The sequence below is a fragment of the Acomys russatus genome, chromosome 26, assembly GCF_903995435.1.
Source record: "Acomys russatus chromosome 26, mAcoRus1.1, whole genome shotgun sequence".
NCBI classification, from domain to species: Eukaryota; Metazoa; Chordata; class Mammalia; order Rodentia; family Muridae; genus Acomys; species Acomys russatus.
In genome coordinates, this window is record NC_067162.1 from 36284716 (window position 1) to 36303732 (window position 19017).

Genomic DNA, 19017 nt, shown 5'->3' on the forward strand with positions numbered 1-19017 from the left:
AAAAAAAGTATGTTTGAGGAGGAAATCAACCAAAACTAAATATGTATGAAAACATCATTAAAAAAAAAAAAAAAAAAAAAATCAGGGCCAGGCGTGGTGGCACACACCTTTATCCCAGCACTCAAGAGGCAGAGGCAGGCTGATCTCTGTGAGTTCGAGGTCAGTCTGGTCTACTAAGTGAGTCCAGGATAGTCAAGACTACACAGAGAAACCCTGTCTTGAAAAAACAAAAACCAAAAACACAGACACACACACACACAAAAACATTCTGAATACTTTTTTTTTTTAAAGGAAAGAAAAACATAACTTTTTCAGGAAAAGAAACTAGTGGGCCAACTCCCAGGCTGTGGATGAGGCTGGAACAGAGGCAAGCAGACAGTCAGAGGCTCCCGGGGAACTACCTTAAAGCCCACCAGGCTCACAGTCCCAAGCTGCAAACAAGAGGAGCAAATTTCCCAAATATGGTCTGCAGCCCGCCTCCAGGAATCACCAGGGCCACCCTCCCTCAGTGACCCCAGAACATCAAGCCGCCTGCCTGGGTCCCCCAGCCCCTGCCCTGGTGACCACAGGAAGTGCCAGCAGAGTGAGTCACAGGGAAATTCCCTCCAGACAAGTCAAAGGCGGGTAGGAAGTGTAGACAGAAGGGCCCCACTGCCGAGTCACCTCACCTCCTATGATTGTTGCCCAGGGAAGAAACTCATAAAGAGGCCCCACTGGGTGGGTCTGGGAACATGGGAGAGAGCAAAAGCATGAAGGCTAGAAGGGTCTGCTGAGGAACTGTCCAGTCCAGGTGAGGCCACTTGGGGCTTCCGGCTTCCCAGAGGTGTGAGCTCTACCTAAAGCACACGCTCACTGAGCGCCGGCCAAGTTTGCCTTGGCCAAGTAGGGTTGTAACTGGACAGTTAAGAGCAGCTGCAGCCAGGCTGGGAAGCACCTCATGGACTGGGCACGTGGCATCAAGAGCCTGGCACCAGGAGTTCCTCTGCCTGTGTCAGCTGGTGCTCTCTGGCCCAGAGCCCCTGCAGCAGCCTCTCTCCTGCCCAACCCAAGTCCTAAGCACTGCCAGTGCCTGATCTATCGACTTTTTTAGCTGGCCAAGCAAAGGCCCTTTCAGCCTCTCTGCCTCCCTAGTTACTACTCAAGGCCACATTGCTCCTTCCTCCCCCTCTCAAGTCACTAGACAACAACTCAGCCCCAGCCCAGGGCCTAGCTCTCACTCCCACTTATGTGTGACCCTGAGTAAAGTCCCTTCTCCCCTAGACAACCAGACTGTGGCAGCTAAGATGACACAGCTGGCTTCCTAAAAATAGTGTACACCTATACTCTTAAGGCCAGGTCAGGACAAGGCTTACAACTGCAGTGGGGCAGAAAGACACCCAACAATATTTGCCATGTTCGGAGTGTGGCTCAGTGGTAAAACACTTGCCTGGCTTAAGTGAGGCTCATGAAAGTAATAATTTGTCAAGATAGGGGGAAAGTGGGGTACCAAAAATAATGAAGGACAAGACTTTGTGTATATGTGACTTCCCCAAGGAAGTAATACTGTAGCTGACTTACTAAGCGCACGGGGCAGGGCAAGGGTAGGATTCAAGATGGTGGAGCAGGAGCAAGGATGAAGGGAGACTTCTGTGACCCCAGAATGGCAGGTAGGCAGGGGCTAATTCCTGTAGGATTCCACACATTATCCTTCTATCACCCCAGGGCCAATAAATACCATCCAAACAATGGCTTTCCACAGCCAAATAAGCCTGGCTGGGTACAAGTCCACAGGAGCCTGAGCATTCCTGCTGTGGGCATGCTTTCAGCCCCTAGTAGCCTCCCATGGGACTCTGTATTGGGAAGATCACAGGGACTCTGACATTACTCAAAGTGGAGAAGCAGTCAGCCTCCTGAGCCCATTTTTTCCAGTCTCCCTCAGCTGGACAGCTGTATGGCCCATGATATGCTTGCTATACATATTATGTCCCCAAAATGGGTACAACTGGGACTCTGAGGGATGCAGAGCCATGTTACAACTATCTGTCTAGATCAGTGGTCTTTTTTTTTAATTCTGATTTTATTAATTTATTCAGATTACAACTCAATTGTTACCCCATCATTTGTATCCTCCCGTTCCTCCCTCCCTCCCGTTTTCACCCTATTCCCCTCCTCTAGGTCTAAGATCGACTATATGGTCATAGGCTATCAAGTCTCATCTTGGTAGCCTGCTTATTCTTTCTTTGAGTGCCATCAGGTCTCCCTATGGGGGGGGGGGGAGGGCCAAATGTGAAGCCCCAGAGTTCATGTCTGAGTCAGTCCCCGCGCTCCACATAACTGTGGAGAATATCTTGTCCATTGGATAGATCAGAGTAGGGGTTCGATGTTTACTACTTGTATTGTCCTTGGTTAGGGCATTAGTTTGAGCAGCCCAGCCCTATCCACCCGGCAAGATGATGTTTTTGTAGAGATCAGTGGTTTGTTTTTTTTTTTTGGTTTTTTCGAGACAGAGTTTCTCTGTGTAGCCTTGGCTGTCCTAGACTCGCTTTGTAGACCAGACTGGCCTCAAACTCACAGCGATCCGCCTGCCTCTGCCTTCTGAGTGCTGGGATTAAAGGCGTGCGCTACCACGCCCGGCCTGAGATCAGTGGTTCTTAATCTGTGGGTTGTGACCCCTCTAGCAAGCTATTTCCAAAAAAATATTTATGACTCATAACAATAGCTATAAAGTACCAGCGAAAATAATTTTATGTTGTGTGGTTACACACAACATGAGGAATTGTAAAGGGTCATAGCATTAGGAAGGCTGGTGTTGCCAGTCACATCCAGCCAGTCACCATGGAGGCTGCTGCCTGACTTGGCCAATCTCTGGTGACCTCACTCTGGAACCTTCTGTTGCATCCTACACCCACTGGACTACATCAGATATTACCCTTCTCCTCCTTCCGGAAAACCAATGTCTATCTTAAGGTACCCACGTCCCCTTTTACCCACCTCACATACTGACATTTCTTGTAACTATCTAATTCTGGTTCCTAACCCAAGCATGGGAGGCCCAAATCTCTCTTCAGCAGAACCCTGGGTGCTAGAGCAACAAGCTCGCCATAGAGAGGTCCCAGAGCAAGTGCCTGCTGAGTGAGCAAAGCCAAGAAAAACCTGATGCCAAGGCTCCCCATTCCACACAACATCTTATTGTACATGGGAGCCAGGAGAACTGCCCTACAGGTACTGCCTGGTTGAGAATGGCTTGCACTGTGTCCTGGGGCCTGCAGAGGCTTCAGACTCAACAGGGTTCCTGGCTTTGTCTTGATGTCATATTCTTCTCTGCTCCAGCTGCCCTGAGGGAGTCCTGAAAGAGCTATGGGGTTTCCCAAACCCTGACGCCGGGCAGGACACGCTGCTGACTTGGAGGGAGTGCTAAGAGAAGACACTACAGCTTCCTCTCCACAGAGCCTTCACGCAGTGCCAGCCTGGGCCCACTAGGCAAAGGCACCCCTGCATGCAGGCCTAGTTCCACAACTGGCTCATCCTCATTCACGGAGGGAAGTCAAAGTTCAGAATGGGTATACTTGTCTCACGCAGGTTTGGAGACAAAGCCAGGTTAGAGGCAGGTCTAGGGCTCTGAGATAAAAGTGGGGTTGGGGATTCATGGAAAATATTGAGCTTCACCAAATCCAGAAGTATTAGTTACACAAGTCTTTCCTACCCTGCTTAGTCTTACCTTCAATGCATACACACAGGCACCCACCCTAAGCACAGAGCCTCATACACAGCAGGCACTAAGGAAACACTGGCTCCCTTCATACTTAGAACCACTGCAAATGTGAGCCAAGTTTATTTCTGGGATATTCTGTTTGCTTGTCCCCAAGAGCCCAACTGCTGCCTCCCACCGCCCTGTGGCCAATAGATATAGGTGTGAATGTGTGCCTAACTGGCAGGCACACTCCCCATTCATGCCCAGGCATCCACCTAGAGGAACACACAGCATGGACCTATTGGCTAGGGACCCAGCAGCCCTCTTTGCCCAAGTCCAGGAGCCAAAGGAGCCCTGAGAGATGGCACTTCTTCCCTCCTTCCCTGTCCTAGTGTCTGAGCTGGAACTCTAAGACAAGCTTGCATGGCAACATCCTGCCCTAGGATTCCCATAGACAAACTGAGGAGCCAGTTCATGCCCCTGATACGCTGACAGGGAGCAAGAGTGTGAGAACCAGTGCTCAAAATGGCCTGTGCATAAGCCCACATTCCAGAGCCATCCCAAGGGAGCCACAGCTCCAGTCTTGCCTTCCTCAGGAGTATGTGATGGACAACGGCAGAAGGACGTAACGGTAGCTCCCAGCTCTGACACTACAGCCAGGGTGAAGGTGTGGAAATGGGAGGACTGTAAACCTACCTGCAGAGTGTGGCCACTGCCAAGGATCCCCTCCCCCCCTGCCCCCCCCCCCAGCCCAGACACTGGCCTCAGCTCTAGTAGCAACAGCAAATGACTGTGTGCAGTTCCTGCTTCACACCTGCCAAAATGTTTGGGAATCTGGGCAGAGGTAAAGCGTCATAAGGAAGCCTTCTGCTGCAGAACATGACATCTGCAAGCCTCCATCACAACATGGACAACAGGGACGCCAACTGCTTCCCTTCCTGGCCATGTGGTTCTAATAGAGAATTTGTGGAACCACCAGTCGGTTGGCTCTAGTTCACCTTTGTGACTTAGTGCCTCACAGAGTTTGTATAGGACTGCCCCTTCACTTCTGGGACAATATGAGGCCCAGAATAGGGGAATCCCCATCCCTGACTCTGTCATTATGGAGGGATCCAAAGATCAGAGCAAAGGGACAGGAGGATCGTAGTACAAGGCCTGGGTTTCTTCATCTTCAGATCTTAAGCCCCGGAGTGTTGACACTCTCCAGCCCTAAGTCAGCAGCTCTTGATGTAGATGACCTTCTAGAACGGGATGGGGACAGTATCACAGAAAGTGTGGCCGGCTGTCCACTGTATAAAACACACCTCTACCTTCTCCCACGAAGGCCTGACCTGTAGGTGGGAGAAAAACATGGAGCCTTGACTCTTCCTAGAGAAAGAAGGCCCATCCTCTGGGTCTGAGACCACACTTCCATCCCTCCGATCTGGGAAGAAAGGATTACTCAGTGTGTCTGCTGGGGAATAATCACCCCCAGTTCCTGCACCCTAGCATCAAGCCTGACCAAGATGGCCTCTTTCTAAAGGCCTTCCAGACTGAGCAAGTTACGTCTGGGAGAGGGGGAAACAGAGGATAAAGTTGTCCAGGCTTGGGGTCCTACAAAGTTATTGTAGGACCCCCTTAAAGAATGGGCACACGCCTTTAATCCCAGCACTCAGAAGGCAGAGGTAGGCAGACTGCTGTGAGTTCAAGGCCAGTCTAGTCTACAAAGCGAGTCTAGGACAGCCAAAGCTACACAGAGAAACCTGTCTCGAAAAACAAAAAACAAAAAACAAAAAATTGGTGCTAGCAGCTGAAGACATGGCTCAGAGGTTAAGCACACTGCCTGTTCTTCCAGAGGTCCTGAGTTCAATTCCCAGCAACCACATGGCTCACAACCATCTATAATGAGATCTAGTGCCCTCTTCTGGACTGCTGGCTCACATGTGGGCAGAAGACTGTATAATAAATAAATAAATAAAATTAATAAATATTTTTTTAAAAAATGGGTGCTAGCAGAGAGCCACAGTAGAGCCTGACAGTTCCTCAAGGCCAAGGTCCCTCATCCCAGACAAGGAGTAGGGAGCACAAACTGGTACAGTACATAGAGACCAGGCTCTGGGCCATGTGCTCAAAGGGTAGACTGACCCTCTATCTGCCTCAGTCTCTACACTCATAACCTTACAGCCAGGGTGGGGAGCAGCAACAGTCTCCAGGGCCTTTCTTGTGCAGACAGATTCCCTTGAGGCACTGCCCTAACTTCAATTCCTTGGCCAGCTCTAGGGAGATCACACAGTACTCGCTCTCCTGCTCAAGCATAATCACTAATGGCCAGAAATTCGTTTTCCTCCTCTGACCAAAGGTGACTTTGCAGGCACAACCTGGGACTGCCTTACCCTGCCCTGTCTCCACCCAGTTTCCAATGGGTTCCTTCCTTGCTCAGGGCAAGGGAAGGTGAGTGCTAGTGCCAGGAGGGTGTGCCGGCAGTTCCTCCCCAAGGTCTCCCTTCCCCAAGGCACCACCTGGCTCCAGATCCTCTAGGCACCCACACCTGCTATTCTGGCCCATCAGCCCTGACCAGTCACCATCCAACTCTCCACTAGGAGAAAGGAGGGCGTGTCCCCTGGCCCAATACAATTGGAAACTTTCACACTTAGCAAGGAATGGACACATGGTCATTTTGTGAAGGTGACCAAACTCACAGCAAACCCTAGCTCGCGAGCGTCTTTCAGCCCAGACCTTTCGACACGTAGAGTCGTGAAAATAAGCTGCTGCCCGCAATGGGATTCTCAACTCCCTCAATACCCCCGGGTCCTAACCTGTCGCAGCTCGCCGCCGGTCCGCAGCCCTCAGCAAATCTCGCTTCTCAGTCCCTCAGCATACTGCCTCGGTCTCGGTCTCAGGCAACCCGGCCGGTGCCCCGGCTGCGAGGACGTCAGGACCCAGGGGCTGCGGCGGGGGGAGGGGGGTGTCGAAGGCGGACCGAGGGAGGGACTCCTTTACGCGCCGAGCTGACCGGTAACTCTGCGGCCGGAGGGACACGCGAGGCCCGCAGGAAGCGTGCTCCTCGCCGCCCGTCCAGCCCCGCGCCCACACTCACCAGGTACTTCATGGTGCTCCCCGGCCAGAGGCCGCGCTGCCCGCGCCACACGTCTCAGCCGCCGCTTCGGCCGCCCGCAGCCAGTCCACCTCGCTCCGCCCGCCCGCCGCCGCCGCCGCCGCCCTCCTGGCTCCCGGCATGCCTAGCCGCGCTGCCATTGGCTGCCGTGGCCCCCTATGCAAATGAGACGCTGAGGTGGGCGGGCCGAGCTGGCCACCGCTCGTGCGGACGTCCCGGCCTCCCGCGGCCAGCCGCCCGGAGCTGGAGAAGGTCCTCAGAGGACACCGCCCGGCCCTATGGCTGCTCAGCTCCGGTGCAGCCATCCTTCCCCTCTAGATGCCGGCCTTTTGCCTTCCTCACCCACTAACACCAGAGTGTTCCCACGTGTGTTCGCAGCAGCCGATTCAGACCTGAGTTCCGAGACACAGTGTAGGGAGTATGTCCCAAGAAACAATTGCTAAAAACAGTAATAGTGTAAGATTGTGGACAGGCCTTACTGTGTAAAGACTCCAGGAATCCGGCGAGATGGTTCATGTCTAAGGATCCCAGCAATCCGGAGCCAAGGCAGGAAGCCCAGCCTGGGCGACAGGGTAAGATCCAGTCTCAACAAGTAAAACATAAAGACCCCATGGCTGGCCAGCTACAGCCTGACCTGCTGCTTTTCATAGGCAGCACCAAATTTTGCCCCTCTGTATTCCTTGAATGTGGGGATTCTAGCTGGTCCCCTGAAGCCCAGGGTGAGTGAAGCCAGAGCTCACTACCTACTTCACATATGCCTCTGGGCACTAAGCAAAGAACTGGAGACCTGCCAACTTGTGCACCAGTTCTCCACTGAACTGAGTCCAGGCTCCGGGCGCAGTGACCAGGAGCAAGTCACAGTCATGCCCTGGGAGACCCCCACCCCCATTCCTGAGTCAGCCCTGTCCAGACATAAAACTCGTGCCTAGCAATCTTCCTGAAACCTGCTCTAGCTTGTCTGTTTCAGCAACTCCAAATGGATATACTGAGAATGAGAAAGAAGGAAAAAGCACCCCCGGAGGGCACCGGATGATGGAGCCTCAGCCCACCTGAGTGGCTCCTTGCTAGGTTGCAGTTCAGTAATTGTCACTCCAAGCAGCAAACATCTGCCAGATTCTGAACACAAGACTGTTGGAAAAACTGGAATGAAACTTATTTCAGATCACAAAGGAGCCTGACCAGTCACCAGGCCCTGGCGCTCGCTGCACGCTGGTGCCAGGAAGCAGTGAGACAGCGCGGCAGGGTTGTGAAGAACTCAGGTAACATACACACATGCCCAAGGCCAGCCTCCACTGGGCAGGCACCTGGGCAGCCCTCTCCCAGCTCCTGCATCGGGGCTGGGCCAGGCAGTCCAGAGAGTGCTCACAGGTCCCCCAACACCTGCTTAAACCTGACTGCAGGGTCTTAACCCTCCTGAACAGATAGCCACCTGCATTCCCCCAGGGCTTCTTTCTGGCTTATAAACCACTGGCCAGAGCTCACAGCTTGGGGGTGGGAGGTGCAAGGAGAAACGACCCTGGGTCCTGGACCACTCCTTCCTGCTGGTCACCATGCACTGCTCCCCCTTCTCACCTCCATCGAGCTACTCAGTGTGGCTAAGCCAGTGGGACGGTGCCTAAGCACTTGTCCCATTCACTGCGTTGGGGTGGAAGGGTCCTCAGCACGTCACTGGGTCCCTACTTTGGAGGAGAGGAACAGGACCAGGCCTCGCTGCTAAGCCTGAAGGGCAGGCCTTCAGGGAGGATGTCTCTGCAGGATGGACAGGAACACAAAAGGCCTGGTCGTCCAAGGAGATAGCCTCTAATCCACCCCTGGCCAAGGGAAGGCACCACCGAGAGAGAGGCAGTGCCTAGCTAGGGCCTTGGGAAAAGGAGACCCTCCTCCTCTCTCAGAAACAGATTAAAGTGGCACTGGGGGTGGGGCTGTGGGGGAAGGGAACTGGGCTCAGGCTCAGGCATTTCAAAAATGTGCTCCTTTTCCACTTAACTCTCGCCACCCCCCCACCCCCAAGCCTGTGAGCCTTGGAATGGCATTTCCGCTTCGGAAACAAGACCCCAGGATTGACACCCTACTGTGCTGGGGAGCATACACTTTCCCAAGCTATTGGGGAAGAAGCACCCACTAGGGTGGTTATGGCTGGGGTATATGGAAAAATGGTGACAGGGACACTACCTATCCACACAAGGCCTCTGTGCTGGCCTGGATACATGTGCTCAGTGATGTAGTCCTCCCCTCCCCCACACCGACACGCCCTCCATGCTGGCTTGGGACGCATGTACTCATTTCATGCCCACAGCAGTTTGGCAATACAGGCTTTCCTGCTAGCTCATGTCACAGGTGAGGAGACGGACACACAGGTTAGGTGTCCTTGTCTCATTCCACACAATGTGCGCACAGGAGAGACAGAGCTGACCCGAGAGGGAGGGTGCTGGAGATGCCAGACCTTAACCCACACTGACTACTGTACTGCAGTGGAAAGGGAACTCAGGGACAAGGACACTCCAAAGCTGAAGACCTCTGCCACAGTCAGGACTCCAAGGGGACAGGTGTCTGAGACTCAAGCAACCACAAAAACAAAACAATGACCCAGTATTCAGCCCTGGGCCAGCACTCCTCTCAAGTTGGGCTGCATTGATGAAGGGTGTGTGTAACGAGGTGGAACCCAAGAGGTGGCTCTTGTGGGAAGGTCAAGTCACGCATAATCATGCCTGAACACACACAGGCACACACAGGTACAGCTACAGACAGGTGCAACACACACAGGCTCAGGCACACACAGGTGTTCGTGCAGAGGAGGAGCTGAAAGGGGGTGCTCTGGAGAAAAGCTGCACAGGCATGGCCAGACACAGCCCCCACCCTCCAGGACAGCTGCCACCATCCCAGGAGTGGCCTGGAGCCTCTACCAGGTTGAAGATGCACTCACCGGCTACAGAGGGGTAACGCTAACCACTGGGGCATGGAATGGGATGTGCACTGCTAACACGGCTGGACAGAGCAGCCCCCCCCAGGAAGACCATGCAGCTACGCAGAGAGCCAGTTCTGAGAGTAAATCACACAGGGCAACAGCATATGACTAAGGCGAGTGAACAGAGCAGCCTAAAATGACTTGTGTGAGATTAGGCGCACAGCCTCTTCCCTCCTGAAGCTTGGGCTGGGCCGGTCAGCTGATGGCCGGCTCTGGGAGCGGCAGTGGGAAAGGATTTCCTGAGGCCGGAGGTAAGCACTGCAAGCCGCAGGGACAGGAAGACGTGTTGTCCCTGAAGGGCCACAGGGGCTGTTGCCTTCCCTCTGAGGACTACTCACAGTGTCAAATCCTGGGCAAGGCTTCAGGGACCCTGAGGATACAGCTGATCACATCAGCCAATGCCCATCACTCTGGAGACCAGGACATGGAAATGCCTCCCTCCACCGGCTTACAGGGCCAGGAAGTGGTAGTATAGCTAACATTTGTAACTGCCCGTTCAGCAGCCTAAGCATGTCCGCATGGGAAAGCACCCAGCCAGGTGACCCCAGACAGCAGAGTGCTCTCCTAGGGCAGGTGCTGGAGCTGTTAGCCATAAGGCACTCCAAGACTGGAATGACCAATGAAAGCCTTCTCTCCTCATGACAGTGGTGACGCTGTAGAAAGGTGGACGGGCCCTACAGCTGGAAGCTAGCTTCTTCCTGTCAGCCATGCCCTTTGTCATCCTTTCTGCAGGTTGCTATAGACCTGGATACAGAGGCAGGATCACATGATACATGGCAATGCTGCCTGTTATGGAAGGACAGAGCCCAGGGGTGAGAAGAATACAAACCGACTTAGACCTCCTAATTAGTCCAGCACCCACTCTCAGCTCCCCTTTCTCCTTTTAGGTGTGGACCAGGGACAAAATGGGGGGGGGGTGGATAGAACCCCCCCTTTTCACATTATTCTGCAGCAGTGGTACCTTCAGGGAAATGCTTGTCTCAGACAGGACTTAGCTCCAGCAGAGGCGTCACTGGGTGCTGGCGGACGAGTGGGCTAGGCCTGAGTAGTATGGACCAGAGGCTAGCCCTACCGTGCCTGCCCTTGTGGCCACCTCTGGTATCTGGCTCTTGCCTCCACATTCCCTCAACATTAGGGAAGAGTCAGACAGAGTAACCCTGTCAAGGAAGAGCAGGGCAAGAGAGAAAGAAGGACATGGACAGGTCCCGGACTGTGGAGAGAAAGCTCAGATGCCAGTGGCTGCCTGGCTTCTGTCAGTTAGACTGGGTGGGCAGGGACAGGGTGTGGTCAAGAGACCTCACTAGCTGGGCCATCTGCTCTCACTCTCCCATAGCAACCAGCAGTGCAGGCAGAGGGGGTGACTTCACATGCCATCTGCTACACGCCCTCAGCAACTTCCACTGAGCACCAGTGCCCACACCCACAGATACCCACAGATGGCAGAGAACAGGGTTATCAGGCTCAGGGGCTGGAGACAACTACAGGACCAGCAACATCACAGGCGGCAACCCACAGGCTCCAGGGTATATAAAAGCAGCTCCTTCCTTGTAGCTAAAGCAAACAAGCAAACAAACAAACAACCCACCCCATGGCGCTCCCCCATGAGCCCACTTCAGCCCACACAGCGGGGCCCATCTGCTTCACCTGGACTAAGCCTACAAGGACAGGAGCCTACACAAATGACTCCAGCTGTCTGTGTCATCCTCAGCTGGCCATGCACACTGGTAAAGGCAACCATTAGCAGCAGCTGGGCCCACATCCAGGAGCCGGCATGGATGTACACGGGGGCTGCACCAAGCACTCCTATCACCCACCATACATCAGATTCCACCCACTAGGCGCCAGGACCCACCCTTTCCTGCACCACCCCCACAAACACAAGTGCACACTTCTAAGCCCATCCCCCAGCCGACCCTGCTCTCCCCCTTCCCTTTGCAGATGCTCCGAAACTCCCCAAGTTCCCTCCAAACCTCATTTGAGGATCTGGATGCCATCCTTCCTTGGAATGCAGCGGCCACAGATCCACAGGCAGAGCTGAGGGTTAGCGTCAGGTGTCCCTCATACCGCTTTGGGGTAGCTGGCCATGGCATCCACCTCTCTCAGTTGCACCATGGTCTGAGCGTCAGGTGCATGTCAGGTGTTGTGTCGTACTAGGACCCTGCTATGGAACGAGTCCCCTCCTCAGAGAACTTACACTTGGGCTGCAGGAGGTGAGCATGTCAGGTAAACATAGTGGTCTGTGATGACAAGGACTCAGGCAGGGCAAAAAAGGGGCAGGGATGGGGAGTTGTTCCATGCAAGATGTTTGGGAGCCTCTCTGAGAAAGAGGCATGAGGAAATGTGTGAATTTTTTGCTAAGGTTCACAGTGCAGAAAAAAAAAAAAAAACAGTGAAAATTAATTTAAAAAGTACAAAAAAAATAAATAAATAAAAATAAAAAAAAAAAAATAAAAAAAAAATAAAAAGTACAGGCCAGGGCTGGAGAGGTGGCTCAGTGGTTAAGAATGTCGCCTGCTCTTCCAAAGGTCCTGAGTTCAATTCCCAGCAACCACATGGTGGATCACAACCATCTGTAATGTGATCTGATGCCCTCTACTGGCCTGCAGGTGTACATGCAGGCAGAAAACTGTATACATAATAATAAATAAATAAATCTTTAAAAAAAAAAAAAAAGTACAGGCCAGTGAAGTGCTTCAGAGTGGAAGAGCAGACTCAAGGCTGAGGTGCTGCATGAGGGGGCTCTTGGCAAACTGGTAAGTGTAAGGTGTGTCCTGGGCTTGGGCTCTCAGAATGGCTTGTAAGCAGGAATACCAAGCAGGAGTGGCTTGGTAGGATGTCTGGGTCAGTCCCAGCTGGGGAGGGTGGAAAGGACCAGTCAGCTTGTGTCCAGGACTTATCTTCTCTGACCTGCTCTCCTTGCAGCCCTCGCCAGGACCTCTTGGGACAGAATGAGGCCCTGAGAAAAATCACAGGTGACTCAAAAGCCTATGATGACTGTGGTCTAGGCACATGCTGAGCAAGCACATCATTTTAGCAGATGCAGTGTTCGGGGGCATAGACAGCTCTCTGGGAATGACCCAAGGCTGCATGCTTAGAGATCAGGTGTTCTAATGCTAACCATATAGCAGTGTTCTGATAACTAAAAATTCACACTAAACAAACGCAAGAGGCAGCTCTCCGTCAACAAGAGGATGCACTGTGGTACGTCCATAAGTAGGGTATTATTCAGCAACCAAGAAGGAACAAGCCAGTGACACCGCCCATGTGGACTTCTAAACTATTTTGCAGAATGAAAGATCTAAGCCAGGGATGGAAAGCAGAGTGGTGACGCCTGATGGGGCCTCTGAGACCTTTGAGGAAATGATGACACTCCTTATCTTGATGGATGAAGATTCTGAATCTTCATTAGCCCAAACTTATCGACTGTACACTTACTGCCTGCACCTTTCATGCCATGTAAAAATCTACCACAGTATCAAAGTCTCAATGGATAGAAATGAAACAAGCACGGAAGAAAAGTCTACATGACATTTCACAGTGTCTTGGAAGACCTCAAAGCAGGTCTTATGATCCTATACCCACTCACTACATTATGCTTTTTGTAGGTTCCCTGGATGGAGGGTTAAATTTCTATGCCCACTCAGCCTAGGCCTTGTGAACAATGTGCCTCTTTCCTCGCTTATTACATAGTTCTGGAGGTTTTGATGATCCCAGACTATTTGTGTCTTCCACTATAATCTGTTTCAAATCCGTCTTGGAATTTGGCAGGGCTTAATAATAAAATTACTGAAAAGCCCCCTTAGTCTCTAATCCCCACCCCCCAGAAAAGAGATTAACTTTAGAGCCACGACTTGTGACCATCTCTCCTGCCAGAATGGGCAGCCCTCATCCCCTCTGCTGAGGTGCTACTGGCTCTCTTTCTTGGAGAGACAGTGCCTTGGCAGACAGTGAGTAAGAGCACACAAAGGTCTGGTCCGGGCCAGTGAGAATCAAGAGCACTGGCTGGGCAAGTCTGACAACTAAAGCCCATCCCTGAAGCTACATAAACACAGGACAGCACTGACTACGCAAAGTCACCCTCTGGCCTCTGCTCTTACATGTGTGTCCACCCACTCATCATACACACATGATGACAATTGTGATGATGATGATGATGATGACAAAAAAGAAAATAAATAATGAAGTCTGGCCAGGAAACAAGGAAAGCAAGCAGCTATAACGAGCCTAAGATCCTTAAGGGTAGTAGGTAGGAGGGAGCAGAGCTGACTACAGGGAGTACCGGGAGTTGCCCAGGGCCACTCACCCTCCCACTGCCATCATTAGCATCTTAAGGTACTGAGAGCCACCGGATGGGGTTGAGGTCCTGCCTGGCTACTCCATTGCTGGACCATGCTGCTGTGGACATGTCTGAGGAGGACAAGCCTGCACAGTAGCTTTACCCACATGTGACTCTGTCCACTCCAGATAGCAAGCACGGCAGCAGGTCACCCAGATGGCCTGAGGTGAGGTGGGCTAGCCAATGGCCCTATCAGAGAGAGGCCACTCTGTTGAAGAAGTGAGGACAATGACCTGCCTGGGGTTTAAGAGAATGGGATCCCACAGGCTGTGCAGAGCAGGGGAGAGGCCAGGGTCACCTCACCACGGAGGTCTTGGCAGAAACTAAAGTGAACCACAAAGAAAAAGCCGCGTGGGGGGGGGGGTGAGATGGTGTACCACAGAGGGTTGCACAGGAGTGAGGACAGGGTTCTTGGTTACCACAGCTGCCAATGGGGCCTGGAACCCATCACTATCTCACAGCAGCAGGTGCTACGAAGCCTCCTCCTATGGCGAGCTGCATGCATTCCTTGCTGACTTCCTCCTAAATACTAGGGCTCAGTGCATTCCTGTAACACTGAAGCACACGAGGTTCTGAAACTATTGTGGAATCCATCACGGTTCCTTCTAGAGCCCTCAGCCCTGACTACCAGGTAGTCAGCCCTGATGCAGCTCCTTCTTTGATCCCCGACTGGCCTTAGATACAGTTCCTTGGAAAGAGACTGAGCAATCTTTTGGGGTTTTTTTTTCTTGTTTTTTGTTTTGTTGTTGTTGTTTTTGTTTTTCAAGACAGGATTTCTCTACGTAGCCTTGGCTGTACTGGACTTGCCATATAGACCAGGCTGGCCTCGAACTCATAAAAATCCACCTGCCTCTGCCTCCCCAGTGCTGGGATTAAAGGCGTGAGCCACCACGGAGACTGAGCATCTTAAGGTCTATGTAGGACCATCATTACCTGACCTGACCGGGCATGGTGGCAGAGAAGGGAGTAAGAGGTGCACACCACACCCTTGTCAGGTGGCTGAGCTGCTGAGAGAAAGCATAAGGGACCAGGTGGTCTTGCCCCATGAAGCCTGCAGTCGTGTGACGGAGTCTACTAGCAACCGTGACGGAATCTGCTAGCAACCGCATGATCCCATCTTTAAAAATACATCCTAGAGTGCCGGGCGTGGTGGCGCACGCCTTTAATCCCAGCACTCGGGAGGCAGAGGCAGGCGGATCGCTGTGAGTTCGAGGCCAGCCTGGTCTACAAAGTGAGTCCAGGATAGCCAAGGCTATACAGAGAAACCCTGTCTCGAAAAACCAAAAAAACAAACAAACAAAAAACATCCTAGAAAATGGGGCCAGGAGGTGTCCAGGGGCAGAGCTGCATGTGTCAGCAGGGGTGACCTACAGGTACAAGGTTTAAGACCAGTTCCTGTACAGGGAGGGGCAAGAGGGACCAAAGTCCAGTAACAGGCAAGGGCATGACTCTGGAGATTGAGCGGAGGGACTCAGGCACTGGTTTCTCTCCACCTTTTGTGCCCTTCTTACAGGGCTATGGCTGGCTACCAGGCCAACTGCACAGAGGGTGCCCCGGGGTCATTCCAGGCCCAATCAAGTGCCTACTAATTTCCACTGACTGTTGTTAGATTAGTCAAAACTAGACAAACCCTGCTGCCCAGACATGGGCAAGCTGCCTGGCCTCTGTGAGCCCAGGATGGCAGTCTGCAGGGACAACAAAGGGACTCTGGGCTTGCTCTTCAGCATAGCAAAAAGAAAACTGTAGGGTCCCACTTGGAAAGCCACAGAAGGCTGTCCACAGCTCTCTGGGCTGCAGCCCTGACATCAGAGTGGCCACGCAGGATGATGGCCATTTACCACTCTGAATGTTGCCACACCTGGTTCCCACACTGCCTTACCTCTTACTGGCCATGTGACTGTGGCCACACATAGTCCTCCTTCAGGCCTGTCCTGTCCATGCTAATACCTGGCACATAGGACATGCCTACACAGGGCAGCATCTATGTTCCTTGAAAGAGCCTGTCCTCCAAGGAAGGACACTGTAGAGGCCAGATGAGCTGCTCAGTTTCACAGACAAGAAACGAGAAGCAGAGCCGGGCGTGGTGGCACACGCCTTTAATCCCAGCGCTCGGGAGGCAGAGGCAGGCGGATCGCTGTGAGTTCGAGGCCAGCCTGGTCTACAAAGTGAGTCCAGAATGGCCAAGGCTACACAGAGAAACCCTGTCTCGAAAAACCAAAAAAAAAAAAAAAAAAAAAAAAAGGAAACGAGAAGCAGAGACAGACAGCCGTTGGGCAGCTCTGAGCAGGACTTGCTCTTCACCCTACAGTGACAGGGCAGCCAGCCTCTTGTCACCTCTGACACGAATCTGAGATAGCAACATAGTCATTTTCTTTTTTCTTTCTTTCTTTATACAGTATTCTGGCCACATGTGTGCCTGCCCACCACAAGAAGGCACCAGATCTCATTACAGGTGGTTGTAAGCCACCATGTGGTTGCTAGGAATTGAACTCGGGACCTTTGAAAGAGCAGAGGTGGTGCTCTTAACCTCTGAGCCATCTCTCCAGCCCGGCAACACGGTCATTTTCAAGTGTGAACTTCTGGCCAGCCATGCCCGGAAGGAAGGCAGATATCAGAGGACAGTCAGAAAATGAGCGGCCAAACACTGCTTGAGAACCTCTGCCTTCAGCAGAGGACGAAGAAAGAGCTGGGAGCCAAGGCCACAATGGTGCCTTCCTTCCTCTCTCTCTCTCATATCCATAGGGATCAGATAACAGAGTTGAGACCCCTTGCACAGCCAGGCGTGATGGTGCACACCTTTCAGACCAGCATTTGGGAGGAGGCAAAGGCAGACCTGTTTCTGTATGAGTTCAAGGTAGCCTGGTCTACATAGTAAATTCTAGGCTATTCAGGGCTATAAAATGAGATCTTATGTCCAACAAACAAACTAAAACAAAGCAAAGTAAAAAATGAAACCCTCCCCTGCTTGGAGATCAGGGAGCCACATCAACTGAACCTAGTCCATCCCAAGTCCTCTGCCTGCCATCACCTCCCATCGCCATCTGTAGTGTCTTGTAATTTCCGTGGGCCAAAGTGCCTGCGTCAGCTCTCTCCAGGAAAAGCCTGCCCAAATGAGCGGGTGTGCTTAAAACTCAAACGTGTCCCTAAGTACCACATGGCTAGTCATTATTCCGGGCTCCCTGAGCAGGGTCAGAGCAGGCAGATCTTTCTAGAAGCTCCCACTAGGGCTGCTAGAAAATAAAAGCTACTCCTTAGCCCCACCACCTCACACACTACCAAGGTCCGGGGAGAAAGGACAGCCTAGCTACACGCCATGCACAAAACTACTGAGGGCTGTGGCTACATGTAAGAGGGAGGGGAGTGGCTTGGAGCGGACAGTGGTGAGGACAGAACTTCACTGTAGTTCTTCATAGTGATTCTTATCTACACGAGGAAGTCCCACCAGGCCCCTTGCCCTCTCTGGTTAGAGATGGTGCCACTGAGGCACACAGCAGAGGATGACGACCTGAAAGACTGTGAGGTAAGAGTCTGTGTGCCACTTAACACTCCGTATTTAGAGCTCTATATGGACTCTGGACAGCCAGACCAATCCTGGACCTCCCAACCAAAGTCCTGTCCAGAGGGGCATTTCCTGTTACTACCGCCCTGGCCACCCTGGCCCTCCAGCATGCTCAGCAGCTCCTTCTTGTTTCTCTGACCGCTGTCCACAGGGGGCGGAGCTGGCTGGTGCCCTATGCCCTAAGCCAGAGAAAATCCCGAGCTTTGCAGAACAGCATAGTAGAACAAGAGGGGGCTTGGCAGGCTTTCTCTGTCTCTTCCTAGAGATGAGCCAATTACGCTTTGAACCAGAAGAGATGGGGGTGGGGCTCCCATCAGCACAGCCTGGAAGCCCTAATTTTTTCATCTGTAACTCAGCATTACCCCTTCTGGGGGGCGGGCAGGAGCTGGAATCTTTAATTCTGTAATAACAATGCTTTGCACTTACAGAACCCTCTCTTCTCCAGGAATCTCCATACCCTATGATGGCCAATTAAGAGGCCACCTGCCCTGCCAGGAAGCTTCAGCTATCTGCATCACGGAGAGAACCTGGTCCCCAGGTGGATGAAGAGCAATTTAAGAGTAAGACCAGGATAAACGAGGCTCTGGCCCATTGCCCCTTCCTGTCATTGGGGGGAAAATCCCTGACTCAGCAGAGAAGTAATGGCGGCAGGGCATAACTCCAGTGCTGACAGGATGAAGGTGTGGCCTCACACCTCTGTGGATCCATCTGTAAAGTGGATTGGAACGTGTACCTGAGTCCTTCACCTTGGTAGCCACAATTACCTGCCACCTCAGGAGGAGAGACCCAAGGCCCAAGTGTTAAGCCCTGGACCAAGGGTTCCTCAAGTCCGCCCCGTGGGTTAGGAAGATGGGTGTCAGGCAAAGGCAGAAGCCCCTACAAAAAGGGGCTGCTGGTCCAAAGGGCCTGGGGTACAACGGGTCAAGCAAAGTTCCCACAAAGTGAGTGTATAAACCAGAGGTAGGGGGAGGTATGCTGTTCCCATCAGCCAACCAAGCCATTCTGGGGTAAGGGTGTCTCCAGGGACATCACAGACCCCGCCCCACGCCTGGCCATCCGGGTGGGGATCCGAGAGCACAATAGGGCAGTTCTCCCAGGGAGTTTTCTGGGGGACAGCACAGACTTGTCCACCGCGCATGCCGCCCAGCTGACCTGGCCTTGGGTTTCCAGGGAGTGACAGAGCCCTCTTCTCGGTAGGCCTGGACATTCTGGGAGGAGGCCGGGGGTCAAAGCGCGGACCTCACTGGACCCACCAGTCCTAGGATCGTTCAAGAGGCTCACAAACACCCCCTGGACAACCCAGACGTCCCGGGGAGCTCCTCGTGGGGCCAGAATTACACACACCCCCCCCCCAGCCCGCGTCCCACTCCGCTCTCCTGGAAGAGGCTGAAAA

General features: G+C 52.8%; 1 protein-coding gene across 4 annotated transcripts in view; it reads right to left on the minus strand.

The window, feature by feature from the left end:
* Bcar1 (BCAR1 scaffold protein, Cas family member) overlaps positions 1-19017 on the minus strand; it is a 37195-nt gene that overhangs the window by 15541 nt on the left and 2637 nt on the right. Inside the window, exon 1 of one of the 4 annotated variants that reach the window (XM_051169341.1) lies at positions 6747-6843. The exons of 2 other annotated variants lie outside the window; for them this stretch is intronic. In XM_051169341.1, the coding sequence (XP_051025298.1) occupies positions 6747-6758 (12 nt within the window). In that variant the 5' untranslated portion in view covers positions 6759-6843. Of the gene's footprint in view, positions 1-6465; positions 6657-6746; positions 6844-19017 lie in introns of those variants that run through there. One more of the 4 variants, XM_051169342.1, reaches the window with a different exon arrangement.